At 55.0% G+C, this 15,878-nt stretch overlaps 1 protein-coding gene across 3 annotated transcripts in view; it reads left to right on the top strand.

The window, feature by feature from the left end:
• KCNT1 (potassium sodium-activated channel subfamily T member 1) overlaps positions 1-15,878 on the top strand; it is a 54,652-nt gene that overhangs the window by 27,203 nt on the left and 11,571 nt on the right. For 2 of the 3 annotated variants that reach the window (XM_088525355.1, XM_088525356.1), the window contains exons 3-12: positions 9,785-9,864; positions 10,393-10,492; positions 10,895-10,951; positions 11,085-11,133; positions 11,395-11,454; positions 12,134-12,208; positions 12,588-12,671; positions 13,103-13,197; positions 14,950-15,130; positions 15,711-15,875. In XM_088525355.1, coding sequence (XP_088381481.1) covers positions 9,785-9,864; positions 10,393-10,492; positions 10,895-10,951; positions 11,085-11,133; positions 11,395-11,454; positions 12,134-12,208; positions 12,588-12,671; positions 13,103-13,197; positions 14,950-15,130; positions 15,711-15,875 — 946 coding nt within the window. Of the gene's footprint in view, positions 1-2,304; positions 2,454-6,825; positions 6,868-9,784; positions 9,865-10,392; positions 10,493-10,894; positions 10,952-11,084; positions 11,134-11,394; positions 11,455-12,133; positions 12,209-12,587; positions 12,672-13,102; positions 13,198-14,949; positions 15,131-15,710; positions 15,876-15,878 lie in introns of those variants that run through there. The other variant, XM_088525357.1, reaches the window with a different exon arrangement.

Here is a 15,878-nt window from a genome sequence, read left to right as displayed (position 1 = left end):
CGCTTTTGGACTTTGATGCAACAGAATTAGTGTTTTGTCTATTTATTTATTTCCCCCACACACACTCTTTGCCATCCCTTGAAGGTCTCCTCCTTTGCTCCTGGAGTCTCCGGTAAGATGCCGTGTCTTCCCAGTGTGCTCCTTGGGGTCCTTTATCCCCACTTTCCATCCCAGAGTAGTGGTGTTTTTGCATTATTTTGCCCCGAGGAGGTTTTTCCCTGGCGTCAGCAGCTCCTTTTCTCCATCACACTGGAGATGGCCACTTGCTGCAGTGGCCCCATGGCAGCCTTGGGCTTCCTCTGGGCTATTCTGGGTTGTGTCTTGCCTTGTGTTTAAGTATCTAAGAGAAGAGGCGTCTTCCTGTGGAGCTTCTCAAGGGGTTCCTTGAGGTGCTTTTGCCACCTCCTACAATAGAAGTATAAATTTATGTCAGCAGAGCTACCATTATTTTATTAAAAATCACTATGCCGTTCCATAAAACCGCTTTTGCTCCCTGCTGCTGCTTGGAGGCATTAATGCTGAGGTGGTAATTTGAGCATAAGCCCTTCCAAGTCAACACTCAATCCTGCAATTAACGTTCGTCTTGAATTAGGAGCTCAGAGCAAAGCATGAGCCCCAGATAGTCCCCTAAGAGAGAGACCTGGGTGCACTAGGGTGGGTAACACGGGGAATCCGGGTGGATTCGTCAGGAATCAGTAGCTGGATCTGGAGCCAGGAGCCTCCGGGAGTGAAGGGAGAGGAAGAGGAGGTGATTCCAGCCCGGCCCTGGAGCAGAAGGGAAAGGCTCTTAGGGAGCGACGGCACTGACTGGGTTTGATGAATCATGTCGAGTCAAAAGGAGAAATTAAATGGGTGCTAAAAGCTGGCACGTTAGTAAATGAGCTGTGGGTTTTTTGTGCATTTTATATTTCAAAATGTTGAAATAAAATATGTCCTACGGTGAGATCCTAGTAAGAGATAAAACTCTGAGGAGAGAAATATGTTCTCGTTTAACAGAAAACGGAGACTTGTCTCCTCTTCCCAGCTCAGCCCTGGGCTGCTTGTGTCGTGGGGTGAGGCCCCGTTGGGCAGGGACTTGAGCAGGCAGAGATTGTGCTTGACGTGTCGCTGCTGGAGCAGGAGATGGGAAGGATTTTCCTGTCTCTTCCCAGGTAAATTCCATGGCATTGGCACACGGTGGTGATGTGTGGTGTTGGCATGTGGCCATGGTGCATGGTGGTGACAGCGTGTGATGGTGGCACATGGTCACGGTGCATCGCATTGGCACCTGGTGACAGCGTGCGGTGATGGCACGTGCTGGGACACTGCTGTCCTTTGTGGTGAGGCTCCATGACCCCGCTGGCCACGTGGGGTGGCCCAGTGGGGTCTGCTTGGACTATACGTGGGTCGTGAAGGGCAGCCACGCTCTGCAAGGTCGTGGTGAGCAACCAGATGCTATTTGCCAAGAGCTGCCATCAAACATGAGCAGGAGCAGCTGCAGCCTGGTGGCATCCTATGCAAGAGGGTGGCCAGCAGGACCCCCATCGCTGTGTCCCACATGAGCACGGGTGACTCGTGAAGCTCCGTGTATCCCTGCCTGGCTGCTATGAATTCCCTTCTCCATTTGGCATCCCAGGAATCACCCCCAAGGGTAGCCAGGGAGCTGCAGCCCTTGTTCCCACCCGAGAAGCGAGGGCTGGGACGTTGGGGGACAGGAACCTTTGCGGGGACCGCATCGTGTGTCCTGGAGAGTAAGGGCTGACACCCCTGGGGTGGGTGAGTGACACCCGTCAGGGACGGTGACGGCTCGGGGGCCACCGCAGCGGGTTCCCCTCCGCGGGGCTGCCGGGGCGGGCAGTGCCAAAGGGACCTTGATCGGCGTCTTGGTGGCTGCCAGCCCGGCGCTCGCAGCCTCTTCCCTGGCTGCATGCAGAGCAATGGGAGAAAATAGCTTCCTCCCCCTCACAGTGCTGCTGAGGAGCAGGAATGGGGAAAAAATAACCCTGCAGCCCCTGCCCGGCGATGAGCGCAGCATGACGGGCTCTGCAAGGGAGGCAGCCTGGGCAGCGGCTCCGATCGGGGCCGTTTTGGAGCGTTCCGCGCTGCGAGCGCCTTCGCTTTGCACCAAAAGCGCTGCAGCAGCAAGGCCGGCGAGTTCGCCTTGACTCCCAGCGCTACCAAAATAACCGTGGCGGGCAGGATCGTTCCACCGCGGCGCGGCGCGCGGGGAGGCCGCCCGCGCGGGGGGTGGTACGCGCCGCGGCTCCGCGCGAGGACGGCGATGAGCCCGGCGGCCGCCGAGCGCTCGCAGCCGGCGCGCGCCCCATGGCCAGAGCCAAGCTCCGCAATTCGCCCTCGGAGAGCGGCGCGCGCGGCAAGACGGTGCCGCCGGCCGCGCCGGACGATGGCCACGGGGTGAGCCCCTTGCTGCCGGCCCGCAGGATGGGATCCCTCGGGAGCGACGTCGGACAGAGGTAGGGCGGCGGGGACACCGTGTGGGGGTTATATCTAAGAGAAGGGAAGGATTTGTGCCCACCCGGCTGGAGCGGCAGCGGGTCGGACCCTCTCTCTAGGGTCCAGGGGCTGCCTTGGCTGCAAAGTTGCATTATGAAATAGGCAGCGGGAGCAGGCGTGAGCCAGTTCCTTTGAATTTTTTATAAGGATTCCTTGTTTCTTATATTCCCAAAGCATAGCTGAGTGGCTGCCCTAAGACGGCAGGTCTGCTCCATGGCACTGCAGTGTAAAACTGGGCTTATTTCCCCTACTAACATCCCCATGTGCACCATACACAAGCACCATGTTTGTGATGAGAAGCAGAGATGCTCGATACCCCATTTATGGAATAATTTATTTACAACTGGAAATAAAAAGACAGCTAGCATGCAAAATGCTGCAGCCTCTCTCTGCAAGCATACGGCTCCTGTGTGCAGAGAGAAACGAGCTGATTTTCAGAGGGATAAAAATGCTTTGCACTGCACTTTCATTACACTATTTCAGAATAAGACAGGTTCCCTTGTTATGATAAAGATGCATATGTCAGTAATTCAGTTTTCGTTCTGTTCATTTTATTTTCTGTTCTCTTTTTGTTTTTTTAACCCACCCTTTTCCCTTCAGCCCATCCATTTCTCTGCAAAATCTGCCTCACCTGAGCCTGTGCCATATGTCTTCCCCAATGCGATTTGGTGCTGTTTCTAGTTCAGCCTCCCAGGCAGGTTAGCACAGCAGGGAAGCTTCTGTTTGCAGGGACTTTTACCCGCCTGGCTTGGAAGGAGCTGTGCCAGGTTTGGTATCATCATAGGGACAGGCCCGTGGGATAGCCGAGGGGATAGCCGAGCTGTTGGGATAGCCAAGGGGTGGATGGGTGCTGGAGGAGCCGGGCTGCCGTGGGCACCTCGCTGGCACCGTGCCGGGCACGCCGCGTTTTCCGGAGCCGACGGCAGCGTCACGCACCGCTGTGGAGCGTGTGTGGTCTCACAAAGCCCTGGAATTGCCTGATTTTCCCACTTCCCACACCCTGTTGGTTCGCTGCTCACAGCGGTGCCGGGACACTCGGACCCAGATGTGCTGGGGCTGGATACACCTGGGGACAGCCCGAAGTCACCGTTGCTGAGCCCAGGCTGCGAGTGGAGAGGAGCGCAGGCAGCCAAGCGCCTGCCGAGGGATGCGGGAAGATTGTGCTGGATTCGGGCTGGGAGCAGCTCCAAACATCACACAGCTCCAGTGGATCCTTGCCAGGAGGCCAATTGCACAGAGCACCCCAGGGCTTTCTGACTCCCAATTCCCTGGGTTTCACGGGAATGCCAAGGGTTTTGCCGCACTCCCGTTGACAAGAAGGGGCAGTGACTTGCACGCTGCTGGTGAGAAGTTCAGGGCGAGGTTTTTTGTCACCTTTCCCTGCCTCCGAGTGAAGGGCTGCGCGTTGCCGCTCACGGTGCTGCCCCAGTTCCTCTGCTTGGCTTTCTGCCTCCTCGGCACGCGGCTTCTTGGTAACCGAGCTGGCAAATAGAACTGGAACTTGTGCCCTTCTCCTTCCCTGCCCTGGCAAGCAGTGACGGCTTCTGTGGGATCACTTCTGCGGGAATGATCGGCGTGTTCGGATGCCCAGGCTCCTCCAAAGCCTCGTGCAAGTGGCAGGGCCGAGCCAAGCAACAGCAGCAGATCCTGGGAGTTTGGAGTGAAAAGGCGAGGGAATAGTGGAAGGAAAAGATGTTTGCTCGCGAGATGTTCCCTTCTTGATGGAGCCAGTCAAGTCTATTCTCGCCTGCTTTATTTCCCTCTTGCTCCGTCTCCTAGTTGTTACGGCATCTCAAAGCTTTTAGGAGTTCTAGGTCAAAAAGGGAGACGAGGGCCAGGATTTGCCTGGAAAGGATCCGCACGCCGTGCAACCCGACCGCAAAGCAAGTGGCTCCGGCTGCCCCAGGCATCCCGTGTGGTGGCTCCAGCACCGCTGGTGGCTCCCAGTGCTGCAGGGTGGCAGGTTGAGGGCTGAAGAGGAGGCTGCTGCAGGTTTAAAGACATGTAAATATAAGTATCTGGGCTTGGATCTCATTCTGCGCACTGATGCCTCTCTACTTCCGGACGTGTGGGTTTAAAGAAAACATTTTTACAAGATAATAGTGTCCTGTTTATGCAGCTCTGCTGGAAAATAGGAGAAGTTCTGGCCACTGGCCGTATCAGGGCAAATAGATACTCTTTGGGGATTGTAAGCAATCTTGAAAGAATCTGTTTTTGAAGAGTTGCCCTAAAACATGGGAGGGCCGAAGGCTGCAGCACTGCGGATCCCTTCCCTGCTGGAACCGCATCTGCCCATGGGTGCTGGGGATGTTCACGTGTGCCTGGTTCCTCCCCTTGCTCCCTGTTTGGTATTCCAGGGAATACCAGAAGCTGCAGGACATGTCATAAACTTTAGCTGTGCTGAGCTGGGGGTTGCTGGAAGCTGCGAGGGCTTCGTGGGGAAACGTCGCGCTCTGGTCCCGGCTTTGGCTCATTCTGCCAGCCCGTGCCCTGGTCTCCGGTGGATACGGAGCTATGTGGACCTTTGGTCTCAGCAGGATGATCCGTTTTCCTAACTCGGGTTAGGCCCTCGGGGAGCTGTGGGAGCAGGAGGCGTTGTGCACGTAGGCTGCAGCGCGGGGAAATGCTGGGAAACCCTATAAAACCACGCATTAAAAAAAAAAAACTGAAATGAAACTTGTTTAGGTTGGCAGGGACCTCTGAAGATCTGCAGTCCTGCCTCCTTCTCAAAGCTGGGCTAAATGTAAGGCTGGATCAGGTTGTTGAAGACCTGTCAGGCTGAGTCCTGGCAGCCCCCAAGGATGGGGCTTCCTCAGCCCCTTTGGGTGCCCCTTTTGGTGCCCGGCCGCTCATGGGGTGAATCAGCCCCTCGGAGCACCCCAAAATCTCCCGTGCTGCAGCCTCCTGCCCTTCGTGCACAGAAGGGCTGGCTCCATCTCACCCCACAGCCTCCCATTAGGCCGCTGGAGGCAGCGTTAGATCCTTCCCACCCCTTCTGCACAGACCCACCTCCCTTGTCTGTCGATTCCGGGTATTTTTGGCAGGAAAAAAAAATAAAAAAGGGACTTTGCTTCAGTCGCGTTACCGCGAGCAACGTGCTGGAGCCTGCTCAGAAATCCAGCAATCCTGCGGGAGAAATGCCGGGGGTTGGAGCGAGGGCTCGGCCCTTCGGAGAGGGAGAGGAGCCCCCGGCCGGGCCTGGAAGTGCCGCCGTGCCCCGAGGAGCAGCACCAGCCGCTCGTGCGAGCCGAGTTTCCAAGGTGAAACTTTCACAAACTCTTGCGGATGGTTGCAAAGCCATCAAGAGATGCGAATGGGAGCGTCTTTCTTTTTTAGTTTTCTTTGAAGATGTATTTTTTTTTCCACACTTCCTTGGCCGTTAGATGCCCTGTGTGAATTCGGTCCTCAGCACAGCGTTCCTCAGTTCTTCTCCAGGGCTCCTGCAGGAGGAGCTCGCTTGGCTGTGGAAGCCAAGAGCATCTTGAGGTTGTTGTGGTACCACCGCGTGCTTTGCCCAGGGCTAACGGCAGCGCGGAGCAGAGCCCGCGCCTGCTCGGCCGGCTCCAGTCGAGCTTCTCTTCTGTCTTTCCTCTAATGACTTTGCTTCTGCTGGACATGCTCATCTTCTTGTATTTCCATCCATCTTCGGGAAGTGGGTCCGTGTCGCTTGGCGAATGAAGGATGCTTTATTATTGTGGAGCTGTCAAACCCGAGATGCACATGTGGAACAAGCAGCAGAGCCAGGGGAGCTGGAGGGAGCAGGATCACATGGGAATGTCTCATCTAGGTGGAGTGGGGGCCCTGGGGGCATTTTAATTGAATTTGGGGTTTCTTGCTTGCCTTGTGTTTGAAGCAGCACACTAGGGTCTCCTGGAGCACAAAGATAAAGAAAATGAGAAAGTGGGGAAGGGCCTTGGTGCACGGAGGTCGGGACATCCCAGCACTCGCTTCCCCCATCACCACCCTGTGTTTGCTCCTTTCTGTCTCTCTGTTCTCCCGAGTCCTTCCATCTCCTTCCGTGCATGGAAAGCATTTCTTCGAAGGGGGTCAGCAATCTTGCAGACACGCCAACCTGCACCTGCCAAACCCGATTTCTCCACGGCAGGTGTGGAACCGATTTGGAAAGGCACAAACATGTAACGTGCAAGGCTCGTACTAAAAAGAAAAGAAAAGACGTAAGGAAAAGTGTTTTTACCCGCAGAGCAGAGCTCTTAGGAGAGCAGAGCGGCAGCGCCGGGACGTCGCGGGCACCGGCTGCTGCTGCTCCCAGGCTCCGCTGCGGCCCCCGTGCTCGCTCCCTGTCTCACTCCTTGCGATGCTCTTGCCCTGTAGGCCTCATGCCGAGGATTTCAGCGCGGATTCCTCCTTCTCGCAGTAAGTGCCGTGCATGAGCTCCCGGCCGCGGAGCGCGCGGTGCCGCGCGGCGCCTCGCGGGCCGTCCCGCTCATCCCGGGGCGGCAGACGGAGCAGCTCGTAGGAGAGCCGGGACGTCAGGAGCGATACCCTTCGCCCCGTGTCGGTGCTTGCCCATTGGCTACGAGCCCCGGCTGCAGCTCTAATTAAACAATCCAGGTTCATCAGCAGAAGCAATTACAGGAGCAGAGCGTCAAGTCTCCGGTGTTGCAAAACAGAGCAGACAAACAGAGCACAGTCTGTTACTGCTTCTTCCCTTTCTGATTTTATTAATATATTATCATTATTATTGTTATTGCTATTATGGAGAGCTGCTGGGCAGCGAGCAGAGCAGGGCTGGCACCGGGGGTCCCACACGGGGGCTAAGGGCTTGTTGGGGTTGCAAAGTGCCTGCACCTCCAGGGCAGCAGCAGCAGGTTTCCTTCTTGGTGCTATAGAGTTTTTAATTGGCCTTTACTAAACGTTGCTAATTTGATTAGTCTTTGCTGAAGTGCATGCAGTGCTTGAGCTATCGTCCTGCCCAGACTCCCGGGAGCAGTTTTGCCCAGCACCGTCTGCCTGGGAGCTTCCAACCTGCCTGGTTTTGCCCCAGATTCACTGCAATGTTTGTGCTTGGGTTTTTGGGGCATCATTCCTCTCACGGCGCAAGCAGGAGGGGAGAAACAGGCTGCCGTGGAGGCTCTACAGTTCATGCCGGTCTGGCCCTCGGGCAGAGCATTTCCAGGAATGGCAGCTCGGAACCTGATTTCCACCAAAAAAAAATAATGAAAGAGAGCCCCAGGCTGCGTTTTTTTTCCTCCACCCGACCCCTCCTGCAATGCAGGGAGCAAAGCAGAGCTGGGCTTAAGGCTGAGCTGGAGTGTGCGGCCAAGCCAGGGGCTCCTCCGAGCCGGCGCTGCCTTGCAGAGGTGCTGGAAGCCACCAGATCACAGCGATTTCTGTTCTTTCATTTATTTATTTATTTCAGAAATCTCTGAAAAGCCTCGTTTGCATCTGATAACGATAGGGAATGTTTCTTGAGATGTTTCCCTGGCTGAGAATACCTTTACTTGTCCAGATGTAGTGCAAGAACAGGGATTTTTGGATGCAGAAAAATGCTTCATATATATATATATATATATATATATATATATATATATATATGTATATATATATATGCCTATTTCCTGGCGTGCTTCTTGCAGTGAAGGCGCTCGGCCCCGAGGAGAGGGCGAATCCCGCCGGGGAGGCGGGAGCCCTTCGGGAGCTGCTGGCAGGGTTTGGTGGCCGGCGTCACGGCCGCCCTGGCCAGGAGCCTCGGGCGCCTCTCGGATTCCCGGCTGTGCCTCTTCCGCGTTGCTCATGTAAGTCTGGGGCAAAGAAGCACTTTGGGCCGGTGCTTTGCTGTAATGGCAGCGTTGTCGCCTTCTGCCACCAGTCCAAACCCCGCGCTTTGGGGCGAGTTTGAGCTTTTTTGGGTAGTGCATTTATAACATGTTCAATCCTGGCTCTCCGGAGCAGACGCAGTTCTCGAGCGGTTCAGCCACCTGGTTTCCTTGCTGTCTCATTTTACCGGAGCCGTGCTCATTTGGCACTTTGCAGCACTAATTACCACATCTTTTTGGGGTGCAGAAGCTCCTCATCTCCGAGTAAACTGCCTCTAATCTTGGATTAACAAAGCACAACAAGTAACTGAGCGGAGAAAACAAAATTTCTCAGGCTTGGTAAAGTGCCAACCGGCCCTGACGGCCCCTGCAGTGGAGGGCTGGGTGCTCTGGGGTCCCGGGGGTTCACAGTGTCATTGTGTGTTTGCTTTCAAAAGCACCAAAGTGTTTTTCAGCCCTGCGAGTCCATGCGCGGCGGTGGCCGCTCGGTGTCCGGTTTCAGCGGCAGCGCCGGCGGAGCAGCCGGAGCGCGCGGGGCTCGCGGGGCATTGGGAAAACCGGCGTCACTGCCCTCTCCTTGGCGTGGACCGCCCCTGGATTCCCAAACACAGGGAGCGCCCCTCGCCAAAGCCTTTCCCGGGAAGTGCTCGGCACTCCTGCTCAGCAAGTATTTGCTGGTGCCCCTTGTGTTAGAGCTGTTGCAGCCTCCTGTGACCCATCCCGGCTCGGTGTCGTGCACGCCAAGGGACATGTGTGACAGGAGCTGGCACTGCGTGTGCCAGTGAGTTGCACTGGTGGAGAAAACGGGGCTGTACATTTAGCACGTGTCAATCATCTGAGTTGTTTGCCTTGGCCCAGGTAACGAGAACTCAGTGATTTTGTGGGCAGTTAGGATCAGCAGAGATTTCCTGACATTAATGTCAGGTTCTGATATTGAACACAGCGAAATGGGAGAAATTGCAAACTCATGGCACTTGACTCCAGGCTTAGTGATGCTGAGGCTGGATCCTGCTCAGAGCACGAAGCAGGCACTAGAAAACCATCCCTCGGTTTGCACCTAGCGTGTGTGAGCGCAGCTTGTAACCCCTGGCTGGGGGGTTATAAAATTCCAGAGCCTGGAAGGGCTATAAAATGGCTCTGCGATCCGCAAGGTCTCGTGTCTGCAGGGCTGAGCCAGGCCTGGGGCAGGAGGAGAAGCCCAGGGGAAGCAGGAGCGGGATCCGTGGGGAGGCTGATGGAGCAGAGGAGGCCACGGGGCCTCTGCGCGCTGCGAATTTGCAATTTTCCTGCCTCCTTCCCGCGGGTTCGCAGCATCCTCTCCATCCTGCCTTTACTTCCCGGCTGCATGGGTGGCTCGGAGCGTGACAGTTCCGGGCTGGTTGGCAGAGCCGGGTTTTCCCGCAGTGGCCAAATTGCGGTTTCTTAGCAACACGGGGAATTTTCCTCCGGGGCGCTGGGCTGCTCCTCCGGAGCGCGGGGCCGTGGCCGGGGCTCACGCTCGCCTCTGCCCGCAGGGTGCAGGTGGAGTTCTACGTGAACGAGAACACCTTCAAGGAGCGCCTCAAGCTCTTCTTCATCAAAAACCAGCGCTCCAGTAAGTGCGGCTCCTCCGCGGGGAGGCGGACGGGGAAGCCCAGTGCCCGGCTCCGGGATGGATCAGCCCCATGGCATAGGGCTGGCATTTGTTTTCTTTCTCTGGGAAGAACCCACTTTTTCCGTTATAAATCCCTGTTTTCTTTTCTTGGTAAGAAGCCGGGGCTCAGCGCACCCGCCTGCCCGCGGGAAAGGCTTTAATGAAAATGCAGTGGTTTTCTCACTTGCAACTTGAGTAATAACCCAAGGCCCCGGCTCAGAGGGAGAGCTGGGAAAGCAGCTGCTTTTATTCACTCCATGTCCTGCCCCGAGCCACTCTGCATGGCTTTGTGGTTGCTGTGAGGAAGCTCCTGGCAGCCAGGGAAGGTTTGGGGTGAAACGGAGCAGAACGGAGCCCTCTCCAAGGCAGGAGGTGCTGCAAACCCAGGGCCGGCGGGCAGTGCAGCGGGAGCCCGCGCGAGCTGCAAGGGGCTCTGCGGCTCGGCCCGCGGGGACGCGGCACCGCCAGCCCCTGCTCTCCCTCCCGCAGGCCTGAGGATCCGGCTCTTCAACTTCTCCCTGAAGCTGCTCACCTGCCTGCTCTACATCGTGCGCGTGCTGCTCGACAACCCCGAGGAGGGCGAGGGCTGGTAGGTGCCGCGTGGCCCCGCGCCCCGGCTTCCCGTGCCAGCCTCTCCCAGCGCTGCTGCCACCCGGGCTAAACCCCCTCCGAGCGCCAGGGATGGAAACGCGTTTTGCCATCTAGGTCCCCGAGGTGACAGATGCCGCATGCATCACTCTGCTCCGGGGCTGCGTATGAGCCTATTTTTACCATACCCTTGTCTTTTTTATCCCACACATGCATTTTTTTTTATCCCCGCATGAGCTGGGGCGCTCCATGGGCATTAGCATTTTGCAGTTCTCCATGGGAAGGACCCAGCGCGGCCCAGAGTTGCTGGAGAGCCCGGGCGAGGGTTGGCAGGGGGAGCGCGGCCTCGGGCGGCCCCTTGGCCCCTCCGCCTGCCTCACTGCTCCTTGTGTCTCCGCCGCAGCTGGGAATGCGACAAGCAGAACCTCACGCTCTTCAACCAGTCCACCCAGATCAACTGGTGAGTGGCGGCCGCGCTCCGGCCGGGAAGCGGCTGCGTCCCTGGGGAAGCCGGTTCTCCACACGGAGGCCGGAGCCTTGCGGTTCCTGCGTGGTCTAACAGCCCTAGCAGCCATCGTGACTCTTCTTTGCAGGTCTCACATCTTCTGGGTGGATAGAAAAACACCCCTGTGGGCTGTTCAGGTGAGTGCCCTGGCCTAGGACAGTGTCATGCAGAAGCCCGGCAGAAGCTGTGCTGTATTTATATCACAGGAACTTGGCGCTCTGCTCTCAGCATGTCGCTGGGCTTGTTTTGTCCCAGAGCAGATGGGGAAAAACAGTTTTTTTGATGAGTAGAAAAGGAGCCAGGTTTTTTGTTTAGAACAGCAAGCAGGGGGAAGGCGTTGGCAGGGCTGATGAGACATCGACTGGACCCTAAGCAGCATTTGCCCGTCTCTCCTGCAGGTCAGCATCGCTCTCATCAGCTTCCTGGAGACCATGCTGCTCATCTATCTCAGCTACAAGGTGAGGGCCCTGTTGGGAGCGGGTCGCATCCGTGCCGTTGCATTCCAGCTGCAGGAAGCATCCTGCACTCCGGAGGGACGGGTACCCTGGGGAATGTCAGCCTTAGAGGTGTCACACATATAGCCACGACCTGCTTTGCTTTCTAATCCCAGTGAGTTACCGTTTGACTCTTCAGCCGAGCTGAGCTAGCACTTCTCTCCACTTTGCTTGAAATTCAGACCAGGTCTACCTTTTGCAAAGGCCCCCTGGGTTTTAGAGTGGCCAGAAATGGGCCCTTAGTTGAAGTGCTCTGAATTTCTAAAGGTTCAAGGCCTGAATGCAAACTCAGCACTGAGTCCTGGGTCGACCTGTTGTCTCATTCGCTTACCCAGGGCTCTCGAGGGCATCAGTTGCCTTTTGCAGGGATTGGGGTTTTGCGTTAAGGAATGGCATCTCTTGCTCTTGCAAGAAGCAGCTTTGTCCCCTGCTTTCACCAGGAACAGCCACCTTCAACATGACTTCTCCATGGCAGAAATGAGGTGTTTTGGGAAATCCTCCCATTCCCACGCTCTGTCACCACTGTCACCTCTGCCTTCCCCCAGGCCAACGACAGCGTCTCCCTGGCTGCTCTCAGTGGGAGCTTTTCAGCTGTCCTGTGTATTTTAAGCTTATTCAATTAACACTTTTTATTTAATTCCAGGGGAACATCTGGGAACAGATTTTTCGCATTTCTTTCATCCTTGAAATGATCAACACAGTGCCCTTTATTATCACTGTGAGTATTTTCTGTTGGTGTTTTAAAACAGTTATAAGTTTAGTAAGTACTGCCGTTTTAATGGTGAAATAAAGAAAAGAGAATGCCTAGCCAAGTATTTAAAGCTGGCAAGGAATTGTTGCTTCAGTGTTTTTCAACATAATGACTTTCTCTGGAACATAAGCCCAAAAAACGTCTTCCATTTTCAGCTGCTCCACTGCAGTCGCAGGAGCGATGCTGGTTTTCAGGGATGACCTCTGCAGAGAGCAGGGATTTTGCTGGAAATGAACCTCTTGCTGACAGGGCTGGAACTGACTGTTTATATCTTTATTTTTGGTAAAGAACACTGCTTTATCCTGAATTTTTCAAGTCAACCTGAGAGTGACTCTTACTTTTGTAGATATTCTGGCCTCCTTTACGGAATTTATTCATTCCCGTTTTCCTGAACTGCTGGCTTGCCAAGTATGCCCTGGAGAACATGATAGTGAGTAGCCAAACATATCCCATCCGCTGCACCCCCGCTTTTTTTTGCAATAGTGATGAAACTGCAGCAATCTCTACCAGTGCCTGCCTTGGTGCCGCAGCTCTGCCACCTTCAGGACTCCACGGGCTCTGTGTAGGGACCAGTCTGGTGCTTTCTGGGTTGTGATAACACAACGAGGCCAGAGATACCTTCCCCATTCCCACGTTCACCTCTTGAGCTATCGCAGCTCTCTGCAGCATCCTGCACGTGGGCTGGCATGAACTGGTGCTACTCCTTATACAGTCAGTCCAACATCTCCTTAAAGAGCCAAATTCTGGCCTGTGTCCCTCTGAGCTGGACGGCTGGAGCCAACGCGCCTACGGGGAATGCTTTACCATGGGCTTTACCCATAGCTGGTGCAACTTGGTGAGACTTCTCTTCCTTCCTCACAGAACGACCTGCACCGAGCCATACAAAGGACCCAGTCTGCGATGTTCAACCAAGTGCTCATTCTCATCTGCACTCTGCTGTGTCTTGTTTTCACGGGGTAAGTGCTGCTCTTTGTGTCACTGAATCGTCTTCCCAACGCGTTCATTCCAGGACTCCGTGTTGTGGAACAGGGAGCAGTGATCAGAGGGACCTGGTGGCTCCAGGCTGGTGGGAGCTCCAGGGGCAGCTCCTGCACCAGCCTGGGGAGATGACCCCAAATGCACAGATGATTTGAGAAGCTAGAGGAGATTCTTCCTGTGGCTCTGAGCACTATTTTCTAGCCCGAGCCTTCAGCCTGGTGGTTTGTATGCCTTAAGAAAAGCTTCAGGGCTGTTGATCAGAGTGTACTTGCAGGTCTTTGATGTCTCCCCTTCGCTAATGGAACCAATCCCTGTTCCACTGGACTAAGAGAGAGCTTTGAAACCAGGAGAGCTCCTACTGAGGCTACTGTACCCAGGCTCCAGCCTATCCAAGCCTCTAACTCGGCTTTGACTAGGCCAGAGCTGTGTGACCAGGAACAGCCTCCAGCTCCGCAGGTCTGACTCCTGCACCGCAGACACTGACGCAGAGCTTCTCCTTACCTTGCTTTGTTTCCCAGAACATTTGACACAAAGAAGATCAATTCCTATTTTAGGAGCTAATTGCCATGTCTAATTACATGATTTTTAGCAGAAACTTCTAAATTGGAGCATGTCAGGATGAAGGAGCTGTCTGTGGGAGACAGCTTATATAAAAGTAGGAGTCTTGGGGCAGTAATTGCCATAGAGTCAAGGACAAAGCCAGTAATTTCTGAAGGGGACGCAGGTTTGGGTACTGGTCCAGCTGCGATGGCTGCATCCCGTCACACTCCTGGCTCTGAGCTTGCTGCTCTTGGGAAGAAGTTACCATGGTTGCTAAATTCATTTGTGTAATTGGCCACTGGGTCCCTGCTAATTAACTGGGCCCTTGCAAACAACAAGGATAGGGGTTGGAAAGGCGGCCTTGTCTGCAATGGGTGCTCAGCTCCTAGCCAGGCTGCCTGAGTTCTCCTTCAGCTTCATGTTCTGGGCTTGGAGCACAGGGAACCAAAGAAGCAGCCGAAAGGACGGGAAACGGCGCTCTCAGGCCCCAGGTCTCTGACAATATGGACGATTTTCCCTTGTTAAAGGCTAATGTGATGTCTGAGCTCATCAGCACCCTGTGTCCCTTGCGCCTTCTACGCAGTGGGGCTGTCGCTTGTTTTCTCATCCTCTGCGACAGGTCCAGATTCAGCTCCAAGGCTGCCTGCGTGATGTATCTGCTCAGCAGATGCCTCTGGAAGTGCCAGTCTGCCGGGTGCCCCGGTGCCTGATCGGAGAGGCCCTGTCTGAGAAGGGAGCAGGCAGGGCTGGAGGCATCACCTGCCTCCCGCTTGCTGCAGAGCCTCAGGCTTAGACATGAGGGCCCTTTCTGCAGGTTGAGTCCCTCCAGAAGCTGATTGGGATGGTTGTTTCTGTCCTTTCATTTTATTACTTTTTTTTTTTTAAAGTAGTTTTCCGTTTGTGACATGGCTTTATTGTGAAGGAGCCAGGATCTAGATTCTCTGGTAGGATCTTGGTTACCAGTTGAGTTTAACTCTAATCTACAAGTGCTGTCATTTGAATCAGTTTTTGCTGGTGATGTAAATCCACTGCTGATGCTGAGCACATGTTGCAGACAACTTTGTTCCAAGGAAGGTGCAAGTCACCTTCTAGAATCCCCTGTTGACTTCAGCAGTGCACGCTGCACATCCCAAGGGCTGGGAGCTTCCAGGAGGGCTGCTCAGGGGGTGACATGTGCTCTCCTCCTCCAGCACTTGTGGCATCCAGCACTTAGAAAGAGCAGGAGAGAAGCTCTCCCTTTTCAAGTCCTTCTATTTCTGCATTGTCACCTTCTCCACTGTGGGCTATGGCGATGTGACACCGAAGATTTGGCCTTCCCAGCTCCTGGTCGTTATAATGATCTGCGTCGCGCTGGTTGTGCTGCCGCTTCAGGTGAGACCGAGGGTGCAGAACTGGCCTGAGACACAGTGACACACGTGGCTTCGGTCAGGGGAGCTCTCCAGCTGCCCGACACTGAGTTTAGCACCGGTGTTGGTGAAATGCAGGGGAGACATGCACTAAGGGGATGTAGTTTTCAGTGTGTTAAAAAATTGTCGCAGTGCAGTTAAGCTCTGGTGGTCAATGTAGGGCATTTGTTAAAAAAGAAAGCCTTGCAGTCCTGACCATGGCTGCAGCCCTGAACGTTTCCTTTCCACCTGGTCATTGGTTGAAGGACTGAGGAGGCCTCTTTGGGAAAGGCTTCTGATGGGACTTGATAGCAAAAACCTATTTCTTGCTATCCTTCAAAAGAACAAGCCAAAAGCAGTTCACGTGTGGTTTGATCAGGCTCTGTATCTTGTTCACACTCCCCTGCAAGAGCAACCAGTGGCCAGGTGGAGCAGGAATGGTGGTGGTGGGTTGTTGGGGTGGGATGACCGTGTTGGAAAGTCATCTGGCTGAAAGACAGAGCTCTGTGGGATGTCACCAGGTGCTGCTCGCCTCTGGGGCCATCATCTCTCTGCTTTACTTGCAGTTTGAGGAGCTGGTCTACCTGTGGATGGAGCGGCAGAAGTCGGGGGGCAACTACAGCCGCCACCGCGCGCAGACGGAGAAGCACGTGGTGCTGTGTGTCAGCTCGCTCAAGATCGACCTGCTCATGGACTTCCTCAACGAGTTCTACGCCCACCCGCGCCTGCAGGTA

The sequence above is a fragment of the Tinamus guttatus genome, unplaced genomic scaffold (assembly GCF_059628265.1).
Source record: "Tinamus guttatus ecotype Peru unplaced genomic scaffold, ASM5962826v1 Tinamus_guttatus_pri_ptg000226l, whole genome shotgun sequence".
NCBI classification, from domain to species: domain Eukaryota; kingdom Metazoa; phylum Chordata; class Aves; order Tinamiformes; family Tinamidae; genus Tinamus; species Tinamus guttatus.
This window is presented reverse-complemented; position numbering and strand designations above follow the sequence as displayed.